Raw genomic sequence first — 19,611 nt, forward strand, 5'->3', positions numbered from 1 at the left:
ACAGGACAAAATATCTATGCGTCAAGACTAAACACATTTTTGCCTGCTGGAAGGGATCCTGTCGCCAGGTGCTTCCAGCGCATAGCATAAGTACACTATTTAGTCAAACGTCGGTCTTCACTGTTGATAAACTCAGAGAACTTCAAGATACACATTTGCAACCTTCGAAAATCCGCTGTCCACTGTGCGCCTCATGACAGTCCGGTGTTTCCAAACTTTTTGATGGAGAATTGTTTTGAGTCTGTTCAGAGATTTGCAAGAAGAGATCCTTATAATGGAAGGGAAATTGATGTTTGTATTTTGGTGTGATGCACAGAAAAGTATTCCTCTAGTGCTGAGTAATATGTGTTTACATGGTTCAGGCTTAATGTTCATTCATCATGGAAGAGACAAAAGACGACTTCCAGTATTTAACCCAGGTCATCAGTTACTGCTGCCTACATTCTGGACAACAAGCAAAGAACTTACCACACAGCCTTTTTCAACATTTATTCAGACATTTGGCCCAGCAAGACTTTTATATGGAATTTTATTGTGCATTAAGATTATATTGAGGAGATTTCTACTATACAGAGAAATAAATAAAGAACAAGCGGAACAGAACACATAGAATACATAGGATTTTGCAGAAGTGAAGAGTATCATTCGAGAACTACAGCTGATCCTGTGAATGAATGGGGACTGAAGGGCATTTTGTGTTAAATGCTAACAGGTAAGCCAAACAAATGGTACAGTTGCACTAGAGAAACATATTACGATTGGAGCAGAAAAAAATGAACATTGGAATGTGCTCTGGCATTGTAAATTGAAGCAAACCCATTAGCAAACGAGCACAGATTCCTCCATAATCGCAACACAAACTTGAGCATTATATCACAAGGCATCCACTGACCAGCAAAAGTGAACCACACCCAATTTAAACTGCCCACAATGACAGGTTATGGATAAGACTCGCCACCAGCTAAACAAATTCCTAAATACGAAGCAAGATGGATGCTGGTAGGTCAACGTGATCTCAGATACGTCCATTCTGCAAAACATGGTGTCTGTTCTGTAGGGCCTGGTGTCAATATCACACAGAAACAGAAGAGCAGTCTTTGTAAGCCCGAGGCATAAATACTTAAGGACAATGTTGAACCTAAATAAAGTAAGAACATGCAAGGAGGCTTTAACGTACATATATACTACGACAGTACCAATGGTGCTTGCACGTGCAGGGAAGTTCTTTGCCGTTGCTGGAAAGACCTTGTGTAAAACTCAATGAACAAAAAATAACAGATAATAACAATCTACATGCCGACTGTCGATGAGCATTAATATCATCATTAGTGATCTTGTACAAAGTCCAATGGTTAAGATCATTGCTATTTTCCCTGAGCAATAATATCACTGCACATTATGGCCATTAGTGATCTTGCACTAAGCCCAACCAGTTAAGATGAATTAATATTAGGGCAATGACTGATGAACAGATGTATATGTTCATAGATGTTTCTTCTTTTAAACACAACCTCATTTTAGATGCGTTTTTACTAATCTATTGTTTTAATTATGAAAGCAACATGTATTGTATTTGTAAATGATTTTAGATAATCATACAATAAAGCATTCAGTCATTCATTCATTCTTCAGGTAGGGGCAGAGCACAGCCCCTTCTGAACCAGGTAGTGAATGAATCAGATAAACATGCACTAAATTAGCTCATGACGATTGCTGCAATGTGTTTATCAACTGCCTTGTTACATTATATGTTGCTGAGTGTGTATACAGATGTGTTTTTATAGTATATCTATAGTTTATATATGGTGTAAAATGATTTGCATACACTGTAGCAATAACGTATAGAATTGAATAAACTATATACTAACTTAGTAGGTACACAATATGCAATATTGCTTTAATTACATAAAGTGGGGCAATGGCAGTGTGAAGTTGTAATTACAGGTACTGGGATGTGATTAAATGTCAAACTGCTAGATGGCCACCCATGAAGGGTTCTCAACAAGCAATGGGTTTGCTTTTTGCAGCAAAGCAAGTATATGCCACATCTTGGTCTAGAAAGACAGTTAAAGTAACATTCTTTTAGAGCAGAATTTAAAACTGTTTCTATCCACAGGTTTACAGCCACAAATTGCATGCCATCGGAAAATATCTGCACCTGCTATATTCCTTAAAATCCTGCGTGAATAATCGATCATGAAGTAAACTCTTACTTTTTCCCTTCCCAATTAATTTTGGAGGTACCTCTGCTTTCTTTCTACCTTTTGCAAGCCTCTCTGGTAGCAATGACAATATTAGTTGTACATCCTCTTCAAATATGTGGCATTGTAATAGAAAAGTGGGTAATATGACATCAACATACATTTCTTGGGGAACAATTTGGTGCTCTGAACAAACAGAAATACCCGGTGTTATGTATGGGCTTATCAAGAGTTAGGGCCCCACTAAAATATGAAAAACAGAAAGTTTGGCAAACACTTCAAATAATTTACAAAGTAGTTGTAAGATTTATCATAGGCTTGAAGTTCAGTACAAATATATAATTGTATGTTTCTTAATGAGTAGTCACGATTGTGCAGTTGTAAAAGATGAATAGCTGGTTGCATAGGTCAATCAGAGCAGCCGACACATGTTTCATCTTTTTGGGCTACATCAAGGCTAAGGCCATAGAGTAGAATGAGTATCAATCAGTGTTGTAACCATAAGTGGCTAGTTATTAACATGATCCGATTTCTGTTTGATGTTTCCATACAAGAACATAAAGGGCACTGCAACTTGATTTAATAGGAGAAAGTTAATAGTATGTTGGGTGTAACTGAAGTCAGAAAACGGGCCTTATGCTAATTACACATAACAAGAGTAATGTGAAATTCCTGAAATTATGCCAGTTACACCAGCGTACTTTAAATTTTGCCCAGGCATTACATGATCAGGCTCTCTCCCTATCCATCGAAAGTTCAATTCTGGATGAAAGACCAGCTATTATTGTCTCATCCAAGCATGATCAATACCTCTCCCTGGAAGAGGGGGAAGTCACGTCCGTTGTCATCCTACTTTATCTCTTTGTGAGTTTTGACATTGCCTCTGCAATGTTTCTCATTCCACCCAACTTGACTGCCCAAATGGCCTTTTAGTGCACATAAAGTTGCTGGACTAAGTGCATTCCTCTGCCAGTCATTGATCTTGAACTATCTCCATCTCACCTCTTAGGTCTCCTTTGAAAACATATACTTGTAGGAGGTCCTAGGATTTCACTTTAAGACCAACCTTATTAACGTATATGTAACAATATTGTTTCTTTACTTCTAGCCTAGGTAATGACATACAAATTGCTATACACCATATGTAGAAAACTACTCCATCCAACTCTGTTTTAAGAAGGGTCTCCTGGCCTTTGCCAAGTTGATGAAAGGTAACTAGCTCCACTTAAAGTCTTGTCTTGGTCACAGAACTGGTGCTACCTTGTTCAAGGGACACCTCCCTTATGTTCAGAAACCATGCATTATTTAGGAATAATCATTGAAGCCATGTTAATTTTAAGTCTCAACATTCAAAGTTACGTTTTTTGCTATTATCTCAGGGAGGCAGGGAAACCTGACAAGGATGTTCTCTTAATCCTTTAATGTTTGCACGAGTAATGGAGCAAATGTTGTGAAAAGTAAGAAGAAACGTGATTTGGAGATGAGGGAGGCTTCATGCAGTTACCCAATTTACTATCTCTCTGCTTCTACCTGAGACATGAAAACTCTTCTTTATCAGTTACATAGGAGGTTACAGATGTAAGCTAAACCCACAAAGTGGCAGCACTGCACAGACTCTCAATATTTTGGATAGGCCTGGGTGAAAGCTTTTACTCATTTGAACAGGGCACTCACGCAGAGGATCCTGGTTGAATTTAGGCATTTGTAGCTTAAATGGGACATTCATAAACATGTAATGTGATAGCACTAGGAGCCTTCCAGGGAACGTGTCTAGGAACACCAGGGTCAAGCGTATCTAATTTAACTACTCACAGCAAAATATTTGACTCCTTTGAGATTTTACTGGATTTACATTAAAGCCCACAGTAACTGCCCATGAGCAGATCATTCAAAGCAATTTGTATCACATCACATGGTCATGTGAGAGGTTGGTGGGATATTGGAAAATCATTGCAAAACCCCATCGGAGTAACATGCAGATCCAATGCATGTAACCATTTGGGATGGTTACTAAGGGAAATGCATAGGTTCAAGAAGGCTAGAATATAATTGGTGTCTATAGACCTTATGATGTTACTGGCTAAACATCAACTGTTAGAAAATTTCCAACCCACCTGCTATGTTATGTTAAGTAATTTGTAACGTGCCTGGTTACTTCAACCAAAGTGTCCCTGCGCTAAAAGTTAATTCTCAGATACAATCCCTTGCAGTCTTCCAGAACAGTTGCCTATTTAAGTCTGTCTAAATAATTAGGTCTTAAGTTTCTTGGGCAAGGCCAGTCAGTCTATTCCTGTCAAAGTGTTAGAGGCAGGGTGTTCCATATCTTGGAGGCTAACAGGCTAAAGGAGCAGCCTCCCATGCGTGCTCTTTTTACAATAGGGATCGCAGCTAAAGATGCTCCTGCAGACCTAAGACTTTTGCCAGTTACCTACGGTTTAACAAGAGGATTCAAGTAACGAGGTCCTTTTCCATTCAGAATACGATGACAGAAACACAAAGCTATAAAGAACACTCTCTTGCCCAGAGGCCCCCAATTGAGTTTGTCAAGAGCTGGACCCATAGCCGACAGGCTCGGGAGATTAGGCAGCAGCCCAGTTGCCGATTTTCTGCACCCTCTGCAGTCTCATCAATCTTGATTGTGAGACTCCCAGGTAAAACATTGCAGTTATTCAGCCTGGACATTATCAAGGTCTGGACTACTGACTTTCTTGCCACCTCTGGAAGGAGAGCCAGGATTTGTTTGAGGGTCTTCAAAATTCCAAAACATTTCCTCGCTAGTCTGGTAATCTGACTGTCAAACAGAAGTCCAGCGCCAAACCTGATGTTGAGGTTTTTGACTTTATGTTTAGGGTCCTGAAGTGGCCCTGAGTCTGGCCACCAAGCAGAGGACCCGACTGGGGGTTGCTTCCCATAAATCAGAATCTCTGTTTTCTCAGCATTAAGCCTACGAAAACTGTGGTCAATCCACTCAGCCAGGCAGGATCTTAACAGAGCCACAGTGTCTCCTTCACCCTGGGACAGAGTGATAATAAGTTGTGTATCATTGGCATAAAACACAACGTTAAAGCAGTAACGCTCAATGATATCGGTGAGGGGCCGTAAATAAAGATTGAATAAGGTAGAGCTAAGCAGAGAGCCCTGTGGCACCTCCTGCCGCAGCGAACAAACCTCAGATTAAAAAAGCTTTTGAGCCACCACAGAGCCTTCGCTCTGGTAATGAAATTCCAGAGTTGTTCAAGAAGAAGGCTGTGTGATTCAGTATTGAAGGCTGCCTTGAGTTACAACATTATCAATGCAGTAGTGTTCCCCCTGTCAACAACCAGTCTAAGGGACTCCGAGGCCAACAGCAGCACCAATTCTGTACTGAACTGCGGATGAAACCCCGACTGAGTCTCATGAAGAAATTCCCTGGTCAAAGTAAAGATTGACAGTTATTTATTGATATGCTTCTCAGATACTTTACAGAAAAAGGGGAGTAGTGAAATAGGACTACAATTTTACGGCTTTGAGGGGTCCAATTGATGTTTTTTGGGAATTGGTACCAGAACTGACTCAAAAGAGTTATTGAGTAGGTCATGAAAGAACGGCAATATTGCCTCCATCCCTCGCTCCAAGATACTAGGCGAGACAGGATCATACGTTGACCCTGTTTTAACCTAAGACAGCAGGGAACATTGTTTTTATGTGGTCAGAGGCTTAAAACTTGCAAATCCCACCCTGGTGGCAGAGGATTCAAACCAGGCTTCACGACACGTAGCATCTCTGACTCCCTCAGGGAACTTAGCATAAGTGAAGGATACTTTGTCATGGAAAAACTGAGCAATGCAGTCATCTACTGAGGGGATGGCAGATGCAGAAACCCGATCCAATGAGACTAGCGACTTAACAATGGAGAACAATTCCCAAAACCTCATAATAATTATCTTTGTCACTAGAGCTGAAATTTCTGTGCCATACGTGTTGTAGGCATTAACAGGACTGCTTCAACATAAGTAACTCATCATTGAACCGTTCTCCTGAAGGTTTCATGTGTTTGACCGTGTAATCTTTAATGGGTGCAATTGGTCAAGTGCCTTTGTTATCCACACCTCAAGTTGGGATTTGGCTGTATCTATTCAGTTACTCAAGCTAGGGTGGTTTTCTGCTAATGCCTCTATAAAAGCCACAGGGGTAACTTTATCTCACTTCCGTTCTTTACCTGCTTGCCTATATTTGATATTTGCATTGGTGTAGTTCGAAGGGACCTAGAAAGGGTATGGTGCAATGGTCAGACCGTATAAAAGTAATAGGTGGATCCATTACTATTCTAGTAGAATTAGGAAACATTGCATCCAACGTATGTCCCTGTCTATGTGCGGCAGCCCGCACAAGCTGAGTGAACTGAATGGCTTCCAAATCGGCAACCAGTGGTGCATGAGTTTTGCAAGTTTCATCCTCGAGGTGAAAACTAAGACTACAAAACTGGCATAACATAGAGAGAAAGAAGGCAAAATATCTGCTAGCATGGCTGCAAAATGTACTTTTGCACCAGGAGGGCAGTAAATCAGTAGCCCGCAAGAGTGACACTATTAGATAAGAGTAAACAAGCCTGCCTCACTACCTACAAGTGTCAGCTCTACAAATAAATGAGGGAGAGTATGGTTAAAAATAATAGCTATCCTACCTCCTCTTTGTGTCTGTCTATCTATCCTTGCTATTGCAAAGACTTGAGAGATAGCTGTAAGTAAATCAGGTGCCGAGCCTTCCGTGAACCATGTCTCAGTCAGAAAAATAGTTTCTGGCTGATGGTCAATCACAAAATCCAACAACTCCAGTTTGCGATTGGCTAATGAGTGGCACTTAAGAGAATAGCAATGTGGCCCCAAGAGGGATAGCACTGTCTCACTCCCCGCTGAAGCTGCTGACATATGCTCCATAAACATGAACCCACATTTTCCACAACCATCTATCTCTTGGATAACAAGTGATTGAGAACAGTCTTTCAGCGGGGTAGAGCTCAATTGCAGCAAATCCAAGGAGGTATAGCATCAGATACTTGACCCCAAACCGGCATTGGTCCTTGTGCCATCTGGGCACGGAAGGGCGCCGACAGGATTGCCTTTGGTGCTGCGCATCTGCTGCGCGTGTCTGCTGTGCATCCGCGCCAGCATAGGCAATTTAACTGGGCTGATTGGGTAGTGACTAGACTGCTACCCCAAAACATGGTGGCAATCAACCAGGAAGTGTTGCAAAAACAAAAACTTTCTCCGCACAAACAGCCCCAAAGGACTGCAGCGGACCGGAAACCGTATGGCGCAAGTAAAGGAACACTAAAACTTTGTAAAAGAGAAACACACCAATTAAATGAAAATATACTCCAAAATGTAACACATTTTAAATCAGGAGCTTGTCTGGAATGAACCGCGTGTGCGAGCAGGCATCAGCAATTTAACTGGGCTAAGTGAGTAGCGACTTGACTGCTAGGCCTATAAAATCCGGCAATCAACCAGGAAGTGTGGCAAAAACAAAAGCTTTCTCCACACAAACAGCCACCTACGATGATAATCAGCAGATGGGTAGAGGCCAAAGTCAATGAGGTCAGGTCCATGGGCTGAATAACTGGGAATAAGGGTATCTAAGAGGCAACGAATGTGTTCTTACTGCAGTTTCTAAGGGGGACATACAGCTGTCATGAGAGAAGTGGAGTTGCTTGGCGACCTAGCTGGTTGCTACTATGAGAGACTTAATGAATAAGGGGCAGGCAACCACGTATTTATTGTTGTATTGTTTGCAGTGTCATTCGTGCTCGGAATGTAGAGAGAGAGTAGGGTAATTGGTGGGAATAATATACTTGACGATGTGAGAATACATAAGGCAGCATGATTTACTCTACAGAATGCTATGCTCCAATGAGACTGAAAAGACAGTAGGGACAGCCTAGGTTCATTGGTTAAATTCGTATGGCTATCTTGTCCTCAATAATGAAAATAATGCCTTTATTTGAAATATTTGAATAATGCAATAAATATTTGGAAAATAAATCATAAAACAAAAATACGATTGAACAATTAAAAAAAGAAATGCAAAATATGGACATTTGTTCTCACTTCTTTAGGTTCTGAAAAATACTCATGCTATTCAGTCTTCAACTTACAGAAAAATGTGGTACAGATCACAATTGTGTATGAATAAGACAAGTGCAGTTTTCTCCTTCTGGGAATATCAAAGCGATATGGATTCAAGTGGTGCAGATTTTTGCAGTGCATCCCATTCTAGGATTCAGCAGACAAGCTCACGTTTCTGAGTATTTGACAACTCTTCAGTAGCTGCGCGCAGACAAAAAAGACGACCATAACTACATGCATCTCTACCATAACGGGCACATGTTTAACAGATTCAAAAAATGCATCACTAGCTGCACCGCGTGATCCTCGATCTCCCATTATCTTGTCTTCCTTCACATCAGGTGAGCCTAAATGGGAGGTCACACCATTTGAGTTCTCATTGCTAAGGCTTTGAAATCCCTTCTCTCGTTCCACGGTTCTCATAAAACTATCTCTCCATCTGAAAACGTTTTATACTTTAGGTCTTTATTAAGCCTATCACTTAATTTCGTTTTCTACACTTTCATCAGTTACACGAATTTGAAACAAGACTCCCTGTTCCAGTGTAAAAGCTGTACCATAGAAATATACTCATCATCATTGTGAGTATCATGGAACAACTAAGGGCCTGAATTAGATTTTGGTGGATAGGTACTACTCTGCTGCGCCGGTGCAGGTAAGAGCGGTGAGGCAGGGGAGTGAGGTGGGGGATCAACAGATAACAAGCAAAAAAAAGAGAAAACCACTTATCTTGCACTTGCCGCATCGCCAAGTTGGCAGTGCGGCAAGCGCAAGGTAAGTGTTTATTTTATTTTCACTCATTGTCGTCTGTCGACTCCCCCCTCACCCTGCCCCCCCCCGATCTTACCTGCACCGACTGCAGCTGTGGGTACTCCCTCGCAAATGTGAATGTTATTACATCTGCCTCATTACAAGTGCATTATATCCTAATGCACTTGTAATAAGGTGAGAGGAAATAATCAATCAATCAAGGATTTTTAAAGCAAGGCAAATCACCTGTGAGTGTCTCAGGGCGCTGAAGTTTCTAACTGTTTCGTGGGGATCTGCTCATTTGGACAGTCAGGTCTGCATTGCTTTCTTGATTTCCTAGAGTGATGAGGTGGCCCTGGGGTGCACGGGAAGGTTGTTCCAAGCATTGACCGCAAGTTGTGAGAAGAAGCGTTCTTCGCTGTTGCGGATCTGGGGGGTTGTCTGCGAGTAAGAGGGGGGCGGATCTTAGGTGTCTGGTAGGTTGGTGGAAGGTCATTCATTTGTTGATATTTGCTGGCCCTTCATTGTACAGGGCTCTTTGTATGCTTGGGTCAACATCTTATATTGTCATTTCTTCTGGAATAGAAGTCGATGTAGCTTCTTTAGGTGCAGCATAGGTCAGTCTGGGGAGGTCGAGGATGAGGCTTGCAGCTGAGTACTGTATAGTCTTTAGTGTCTTTGGGAGATGTGCAGTGATTCCTGCGCAGTATGTGTTCTCATAGTCCAGCTTACTGGTGATGAGGGCCTGTGTGACGGTCCTTCTGGGGTTGACTGTGAACCACCTGGAGATCTTGTGAAGCATGCGTAGGGTGTGGAAGCTGGCAGATGAGATTGTGTTTACCCATTTCTTCATAGATAGCTTTCTGTCCAAGATAATGCCAACGTTGCGGGCATATAAATGAGACCATAAAACGTGACTAACTACAAGGGCCACCAAATTCATCTAGGATATATTGCACCCTCCATTTCACTAGTACAGCTTTTTTAATCATTCAGTTGTTCCATATTAACACAGAAGATAAGCTACAGTAGCTACAGTAGCTGCTACCCACTAATTATACCTGAGAAACACTTTGATGACATGGTCCAGGTACTAGTCAACTGTTAGTAAGGATGACTCACAGGTATTTAAAAAGCACATTCCAGGGCCGATTCCGATTCGGTAAACTATCGTACGACCGAATTGAATCCATAGCCCTTTCCGTACGACTCGTACAATTCCGTCCGAATCGCGTAGTATGATTCATTTGAAAAATATACGACCGAATCATTGTGAACCGTACAAAAAGCAAGGGGAAATCTGTACGACACGGACCCCCACAGTGAACCATACGAATCGTAAATATGCTGTACGACCCGACAAGTACGATCCGGACCGGGGAATGAGAACGCGATTCGTACGGAAAACGTCACGTATGAGCGATTCATACGGAGAGCCACACAATCACATACGCACCGTACCCCTGCAATCATGGGGTGTTCGCACCGTACCTCTGCAATCATGGGGTGTACGCACCGTACCCCTGCAATCATGGGGTGTACGCACCGTACCCCTAAGCACCCTACCCCTGCAATCATGGGGTGTATGCACCGTACCCGGGGTGTCCGTTTCGTATGCGGTTCGAGTCGAAATCTGCTTTTCTGACGATTTGAGCTCCCGTAGAAAAAGAGTCGTACGGAGTATTGACGAGACGAATCGTACTTGCTAAGTCGGAAAATGTTGCTTCGATCCGTACGGACGTCGCGTACTGCATGTTTTCCGAATGCGATTCGTACGGATTTTTAAGTCGTATGGTCTTTCATACGATTCGTACGGACATCTGCTTTGGGTCCGAATCGTACTTCATCGTACGTACGGGGACGTAGGGTACGATTCGTACGGGAAATATGCTCTGTACGGCTATTTGTAAGGGATTTTACCGTATCGGAATCGGCCCATCCATGTCTGACTTAACAACATGGATCAGAGACTAGATCACAAAATTTGATTTAGCCTGGACACTGTTTTGCTCCAGTGATTCTCTCATCAAACTTGGAAATATCTGCAAAGGCTGAGCTTATGCATGCTACAAAAAAGACAAGCAGACAGTATTCTACCCAGTGTTGTCATTGAAATGCTTCTTTTCATTTAGGAATTGTACCGCAGCAGTACATAACCAAATACTTTGTTGGCGACAAAGCTCAGCATTTATTTATTCAAGCATCAGGCTAATATTCGGATAAAGCATGCTAACGTTTCCTTTTTGCAGGAATGTACTGCACAGTCTGTTCTCTAACCAACTTTAGAACTAATAGTGCGCACACAAAAGGATTTACCTGCTCTTGAGTCCCCTTAACTATGAAGAATGTCACAAGTCAAAAGTAGGGTGTGTGTTGAATTTCGTAACTGTAATTTATTTTGTGAGAGTTTACAAAATTCCATAAAATATTCCCAAAAATGATACTTTTTAGAATAAAATATGATTTCTGGTGTCTCTTGTGACTTTTTCACAAAAGTGTGGTGTACGTAAAAAACAAATCTCAAGAGATAGCGGGCAGGCACTTATGAGTAAAAAAAAGTGTCTTGGCAGGCCATTTTCTGCATGAGCAAATCATTCATCTGCAACAATTAAATGAAACTAAATAATGCAAAAGTTTGAGAAATTGTGCTTAATACACAAATTACAAATTATGCTCATTTTTATGTTCAATTAAAATTATGCTATGGCACATAAGCTGCACTGATTTGACTCCTACAACCAGTGGTGGCTACTGTGTACTGTGGTTGGGGGTGGGGTGTGTGGAAAAGCATGAGAGCAACGCCAGGATCCTAAGAGCACTGGAGACCTGAGCTTTCTCTAAGACAGCTAGGTTAGAGAACTTTAAAATGTGCATGGCTGGCTGATTGTCCCAAGACAGCTGGCAAAAGGGACATGCACATTTTTAAGTGCACTGCACAGCGTTCCTGCTGCTTCTACTCAGCAGCACTGGCCCCACTCCATCAAACACTTAGGGGCCTATTAGGATTGCGGTGAATCCGCTGCGGACCTCCAAAACACCACCAGCCACATTAGGATGACGGTGTTATCAGCGACGGACGGCAAGTCCGTCCGCCGCTGATCCGCGGGATGATGTCTGCAATTTGGTGGCGGTGTCTGCAAGATACTATGGTACCCCCCTGAAAATACATGCACAAAGCGGCGCTTTGTGCATGCAAATGCACTGCAAGCAGCACCCGCCGCAATGTTAAACATACAGGATGTGACCGCCAGGCTGGCGGTCACATCCTAATTCGCACGGAGGTGCCGCTGCCCCTGCAGACGGTCCCTCCACCTCTGGGGTGGCGGACGGACGCAGGTCCATCCGCCATCCTAATCGGCCCCTTTGTTAGGAATGGGTTGCTGAAAAAGAAAATGATAATAAATAAACGTTATTACCATTTTATTTTTCAGCTCCTGCCTGGGGTTTTTCTTAGTGAGGCACGCTCCTCTGCTCAACGAAGGAGTCGCCCCTGCCTGCAACATGAAAAAAACACGCAGGCAGGGGTGACTTTTACCCATGCTCTATCAGATTGCATTTCTTGCAACAATGAGTACCTTTTGCCTCTCTGCTAATCAATGGGTCTCAATGCAAACTTTTCTTTCTGTATGTAAAGAATGCACTTCGATTCTCCCTACACTATCCAACAGTTTCCGCAATGGCATCTGAAAAAGAGGCCTGTAAATCTTCAAAATATTTGTACTATACCACTCACTGATGCATTTTATTTTCATTTAGTCTAATAAAAGGAATTAAAGCCTCAAGTGTTTGGATTTCTATTTGCAGGCCACAATTTTTTGCATTCTCAGAAAACAGGGTGAGCTGGCTGCCAGCAACATCAGCAAAGTGTTGCTAACAGCCATTACGGGATTCAGGGACTTAGTCCCCTGTTCTGAAGTGTAAATTTCAAATAGCATACAAAGGGGCAAGGTAGGGATACCCTGCCTCTTTAACCCCCTTGGGGCAGACCCAGAGTGATCCCCCGCTCAGTGCCAAAAACATAAAAAATTGGTAGATTTTGCCATGTGATCCAAAAAACGAAATGGCAGCCATGCTGCTTTCTTTTATTAAGCGGAGGGGTCATACAGCCATACCCCTCAAGCCATTATAGGCCACTGGAAGGCCACCCCTGGGGCAGCAATAAGCAGAGGTGCACCATGTCGCCTTACTTTACTGGGCCATTAGAAGCCTCGGAGAGCCCATCCCCGGGGCTGCATGATAAGAGGAGGAGGCCCATGTCCCCTCTCACCGAGTCATTAAAGCCGCTGGGCAGTACACCCCCCCAGGGCTGAAATTTACAAAAAACGGGAGGGGGCTGCATGCCCCCCTCCCCGATTCCTTACGGGCACTGGAAAGCCGACCTCTGGGACCAAAATCACCAAAAAAGGGAAGGAAGCCCATGGCCCCGATCCCTGGGCCTTCTATGATCTTGGGGACCCCACGTGAGACACATGGTTTCCCTGCCTGCACTGGCACTCACAGAGAAACTTGTGTTTGCTCCTACCAGTGAGAACATTTTTAAATCTCCAATCACACAGGAGCAAACACTGAATCTGCTCCCAGCAGGTAGGAGCTTTGCAAATTCTCTTGCCAGCTGGGAGCATAATTTTGATCTGTTTCGCTGCTCACACTGATGCAAGCAGGGAAACAGATCAAGAGATTGCTCCCGTCCAGAGGGAGCAGCAAAAACAGTTGGCCCTGTGGGCGGGAGCAATTCCTGCTCCTGGGGCATGCAGGGATCTTGCTGGGACAGCAGGGTCCTGGGACTCCCCCCTGCAGCCCCCAATGAGTGTATGGTGGTTGCCCTGGATTGGCACCAGGGTACCAACCATTATTTTACCTGAGCCCTGGGGGATGTTGCGCATGGGGACAAAAAACAGCTCAGGAAGGCGGGATCTCCCTCACCTTTTAGCACACACATATGCAGTTCTCCTGCCCGAGCCTAATATGACCCTGGCGTATGGGGTTCCTAGGGTCATAAAAGGCTCAGGGATGGGGCCAAGTGGCCTCCTTCCACCTTTAAATAAAATAATGACCCTGGGGCATTTGGTCCCCAGGGCCTAAAGAGGCTCAGGGAGAAGGGCCACACAGTCCCCTTCACCTTTAAAGTGTGTATGGCCATAGGGAATAGGGTCCCCAGAGCCTAATGAGGCTCAAGGAGGGATCCATGTGCCCCCCTACCTATTAAAAAAGACATGGCCCTGGGGAATGAGGTCCTTTTAAAGGCATGGGGAGAGGGGCAACGCGGCCCTCCTCTAATTTAGGAACAATATTGCTCTGGGGATGGGCCCCCCAGCACCTAATAATGCTCAGGAATGGGGCCACATGCTCCCACTCAAAAATACATAAGGCCCTAGGGGGTAGGGTTCTCAGGGCCTAATGAGACTCCAAAAGAAGGCCCCAGCGCCCCCTACTCTTTTTTATTGGTATCACCCCGGGGTGGGATTCCGGGGACTAATAACAGTTGGGGAGAAAGAGTCGCACGGGCCCCCTCTCCTTTTCTCTTGCATTTGGCTCCAGAAGGAGTCCCCAGGCCTAAAAGCCAACCAGCAGCTGTGTACGGCAAAGACCTGTGCAGTATGGGGTTGATTGCCTGCTGGGGATTCGGCCAACCCCCTACTGAGCACAGCCAAAGTCCTAGTGCGGAGGAGGGGGGTGGCTTTATGTTTGGTATAAAATTGTACTTTACAATAAAACTAGAAATTCACAGAAAAAACTAAAGGTTAAACTACCATTATAGTTTAACAGACCGTACAGTATACCTAAGATAGACTTGCCCTGGATTTCCCTAGACTAACCCACAAAACCCCCTAACTCAGGGAATTCCACTGGCTCACTGTACAGAAAAGATGCCAGTGCTGACCAATGCATACAAGGCACTAACCAGCTGCAGACCCACCTATTTCAACCATCGCCTGAAATTCCATCAATCCACCGGACACCTCTGCTCCACATCCCTTTCTCAAATCCTCAACCCCATCTGATGTAGCAGAAGTGGGATCGCTCCTTCTCCTATCTAGCAGAGAAGACAAGGCACCAGCTGACCTGGCTATTTGACTAATCAACTGGACCCAGCCAGTGACTGGATACCCTCATGGGTGACAAGAAGCACTTTACAAATTTAGTGATTGATTGATTGAAAGTAATGCTATAGTTAAGTGAATACGTCAGTGGACAACAATAATTCTTTGAACTTAAAAAAAAATGAAATTCACCAATTATAGTTCGCAGCGCTAACTATAACATGTGTGCTTGCTATGCACTGCTTATGAATTTACACATTACATCACTTGTCACACGTTCTATGACATCATTTATTACATCACTGATGACTTCTCAAATTACATCATTGATGACATCACTGATAACATCACTTATGACATGGTGGTGAGGGACAGGAAAAACAATAATAACCCCCATTCTCTGGGAGAGTACTGCTAAGCAGGGGGGTAATTATTATTTTGTTTTTCAGGAACAAGCTCTCACTTTGGAGTTTGTATCAGAGAAACAAATATTTTATGAAAGTTTGGAGGAAGGCCATCAAAACTGATGGGAGCCTTCCACCAAACCGTATTGCACTGTCAAAGGAACTGCCATTGCATAGGTTCCTTTTAATGTACAAAGGTGAACACAGGGCCGACAATCATCACTAAATATTGCAGATGGAGTACTCTTGGAATGTTGAATGTAATGTCCTCTGCCATACCAACGGACACTACTTCATCCTCCCAAGTCTAAATCAAGCTCTAAATCTCTAATGCGTGCTGTTAGATCTGGGGGTCTCTAGTTGGCAATAGTTATCACCTTTGTCCAAATAGGGACCCTTACTTCTAAGTCAGGATAAGGGGATTACACTCCTTAATAAGCCCTGCTCACCCCCTTGGTAGCTTGGCACGAGCAGACAGTCTTATCTCAGAGGCAGTGTGTTAGGCATTTGTGGATATACACAGTAATAAAGTGAAAACACTACAGATGGACACAACATAGGTTTTATAAAAATAAGTATTCTTTATATAGACTTAAACACAAGACCACGAATGACAAAAATCCACAATACTACACTTAAGGTTACTTAAAAGAGGATTAAAGTCTCTTAATTCAAGTTGTTGGTAAATGCAACAAAGTTCTCAACAAAGTACCTGGATGCGTAAGGCAAAGTGAACAAAAGGGCTCGCAAAAGGGGAGATGCGTCGGTTCCGTGACCCCGGGGAACGTTTGCGTCCTTCCTCAATGCTTGCGCAGAGTAGGGGACTCATCATGAGCCTTACTGGTGCGGAGGTGATGCGTAGATTCTCGGCCTGCGGGCCCGTAGCGATGCGCAAGACGGCGCCTTGATGCGATGCGATGATCCGCTTGCGATGCGAGAAGATGGCGCCCTTGATGCGGCGATGCAATGACGATGCGATGCCGCTCTGGCAGCCTTGCGACAACTCTGTACTTTGGAGTCGTGACAGGCCCTGCGACACGCTTCTCCAGTAATGCGATGGCGACTCTCACGATGGCGTCACGCTTCTCCGGTGATGCGACAGCAGGCAGCTTCGATGAACACACGGTTCCAGGGAGATGTGGCGTAGGCTCGCTTCTCCGGTGACGCGACGATTTCAGCTGCGGCGGCGACCCGCTTCTTCTCGATGCGTCGCTCTTCCAGCTCCCAGCTGCACGCAAGTGACTAGAGTCAGAATTCCCAGCAAGGAAATTCAGCAGGGAGCTGGAGGTGAAGTCTTGTGTCCCTTAGACTTCAGCAGGAGGCAAGCACAGATCAAGCCCATGGGGAATATGAAAGATGAGATGAAAGTCCTTACAAAGTTCCTTCTCCTTTCCCTTGGCAATGAAGCAACCACTGCAGGCCAACCCAGCAAACAGCACACTGCCAGTGGGGCTGTCCAAAATCCTGCAGCTTCCTTCGTTCTTCTCCTTGGCAGAAAGGTTTCTTGTTCCAGAAGTGATCTAATTTCTTGAGATCAGGGTCCCAATATTTATACCCCTAAATCCTTTGTTCTCTGAAGGCAGAGAGGCCTCTGCTTAGTTCAAACCAGTTCCTGAGCACTTGGTTTACATGACTCTACTCTTCCTTCCACTGTGCAAGACAGAGACATCAGCCGCCCTACAGGAGGTGGAGCTAGCACGGGGGAGGGAAGATACAGCTTTGGAGCACTCTGTTGACATGATTCCTCCTCTCCTTTCACAGTGCAGGGCAGAGACATCAGACAAGCCACAGGGGGTGGAGCCAGCATTGTAGAGGGAAGGCCCAGCCATATTCAGGTCCCAGGTGCAACTCCTCCCTCCCATCTAGATGCAGATCTCTCTATTCACCACTGGGCTTGTGTGTGACCAGCCCTGTCACACACAAACCCAGACAAGGAATACACAATCTAGCAGAGGCAGGCTCAAATGGTTAGGCAAGCAAATACCTACTTTCTAAAAGTGGTATTTGCAAACACAGAATATTAAAATAAATTTTACTAAAAGATGTATTTTATTATGCTGAGTTCAGGCATACTAAATTCGAATTTCTACCATGTTCCCTGAGTCAGTTAGAATTATAAGAATGTAATAGTCTAACTGCCCATTCTGGCCTATGAGAACAGGTAGCCTTCAATAGTGAAAAACGGAAATGGCTTTAATTCACTATTAGAACATGCTAGAGACAATAGAGCATGTCCTACCTTATACTGACAATGCACCCTGCCCTTGGGCCTACCATAGGGGTGTCTAACAAAGTTTAGGGACTGGGAAGTGGGTGCACTTGGCCAAGTCGACATGGCAGTGCTAGACTGCACACAGGCCTTGCAATGGCTGGCCTGATACACACTTTACAAGCTGCTTCTGTGGGTAGCACAACCAGTGCTGCAAGCCCACCAGCAGCATTTGATTTACAAGCCCTGGGCACACATGGTGCACTGTACTAGGGGCTGAGAGATAAATCAAATAACCCAATCATGGAATCCAATCAATGCATTAATTTAACATAGGGAGCACTTGCCCTGTGGCACTGATTAGCAGTGGCACAGTGCCCAAAGCATGAATCCAGCAAACACATATAAAAACAGAGGAGGCAATCTGTCAAAAATGGAAGGGAGACTCACGGCAATGATGTCAGGTCTAACACGTGCCTATATCTTTGTCTCATTGTTTTCTGCTTCACGTGGGCTGGTACTGCAAGCCACAGTGTTATCATAGTAAAGCGAGAGCTGCAACCACAATTTCACAGTAGAATGAGAAGAAATCTGCTTGGTCCGTTCTCACTTCAGAGCAGTATTGAGGCAATACAAAAAAGTTATTTATGGGGGGAAAAACAAACCAACATTTAAAAAACAAACAAAAAAAACAGTGACTCAAATCAATAAAGCAACCCCAGCTCCTCACTGAGAATTCAAACGCAGCTGAAGACAAAAAGAAAAATAGGAGACTGAAGCATGAAAAACACATTACCTGGCAACATCATTAAAGAAGGAAGTCATGATAAATGGCTCCATACGCGTGTTGTGTACATATGTTGATCTTACCATTGTCGTAAATATGGTGTCCATTTTATCTTCATGTGACTGACGGAAGCCAGATATTTTGCAAAGCAGGTTGTTATTGACTAGGACCTTGTGGGCTGCGAGACATTTATGTATGTAACCCATTTCTGTCAGGTACTTCATTCCTGATGCAATGCCAAGCAACATATCCATCAGCTGCATTGATGTAAACTGACCTTCGTGTTTCTGCAAGATATAGATAAAGTACATAATGTGAGAAACTACAAAAACAAATTGTCAACAAAAAACATTCACTGGGATATGTTCCAAATATATTTCTGCAGGAGCTAAGGGGGTTGGCAACACAGTTTACCATTTTCATGCACTGACAACGGTGTTTAACATGCTGAGAGAACCAGTAGTATACACGCCATTCAGCCCCTTTCTGACCCTGAGAGTTTTCAAGAAAATCACTATGTCAGAGGCCACCAAAAGTATCAGTATGAGGAAGCAATAGTCTCCTTTGTAAACGATTCAAAATGCATTGTCAGCTATTTTTGGTATGTAGGTCTTTTGGAAAGCAGAATTACTGAACCTCATCTAAGAGGTCTTATTAATCTGCGAAAAGTATGAGTTGGGTCTCCAAGCAGCTTTTCATGGCCTTGGCCAAAATGGATATGTTGGAGACCAGGTCGAAACTATTCAGGTCCTAGTGCCCCACTTTTGAATTCTTAACAGAATGGAGAACTGACTGTTTTTGGCAGTCACAGTACCTCACGCCAGAGAGTTGTTAACATGGTTCATAAAGTAGGGAGAATTATGTGAACAAAAGCGAGACACAATGTCAAAGTACAGTTCATTTAATTATTGGTTTAGTGATTATTTTTGGGATTTTTATACAGTGCATCATACTTCAAAAGCCCCATGTCGAATTAAGTTATGTCTTCTCGTTTCATTACTGCCTATGATATTCTGAGATAAATTTCAGAAATCACGCAACAAACATGCTTTTCATAGAACAGATAAAAAACATTTTGCTAAAACAACTAAAATGTTTCAATGTGTTCTTCTCGT

General features: G+C 43.7%; 1 protein-coding gene across 4 annotated transcripts in view; it reads right to left on the reverse strand.

Annotated features, from left to right (window-relative positions):
- EPHA10 (EPH receptor A10) overlaps positions 1-19,611 on the reverse strand; it is a 1,640,855-nt gene that overhangs the window by 172,769 nt on the left and 1,448,475 nt on the right. For 3 of the 4 annotated variants that reach the window (XM_078681220.1, XM_078681221.1, XM_078681222.1), the window contains one exon: positions 18,580-18,783. In XM_078681220.1, the coding sequence (XP_078537346.1) occupies positions 18,580-18,783 (204 nt within the window). Of the gene's footprint in view, positions 1-18,568; positions 18,784-19,611 lie in introns of all 4 variants that reach the window. The other variant, XM_078681224.1, reaches the window with a different exon arrangement.

The sequence above is a fragment of the Lissotriton helveticus genome, chromosome 3_1 (genome assembly GCF_964261635.1).
Source record: "Lissotriton helveticus chromosome 3_1, aLisHel1.1, whole genome shotgun sequence".
NCBI lineage: Eukaryota > Metazoa > Chordata > Amphibia > Caudata > Salamandridae > Lissotriton > Lissotriton helveticus.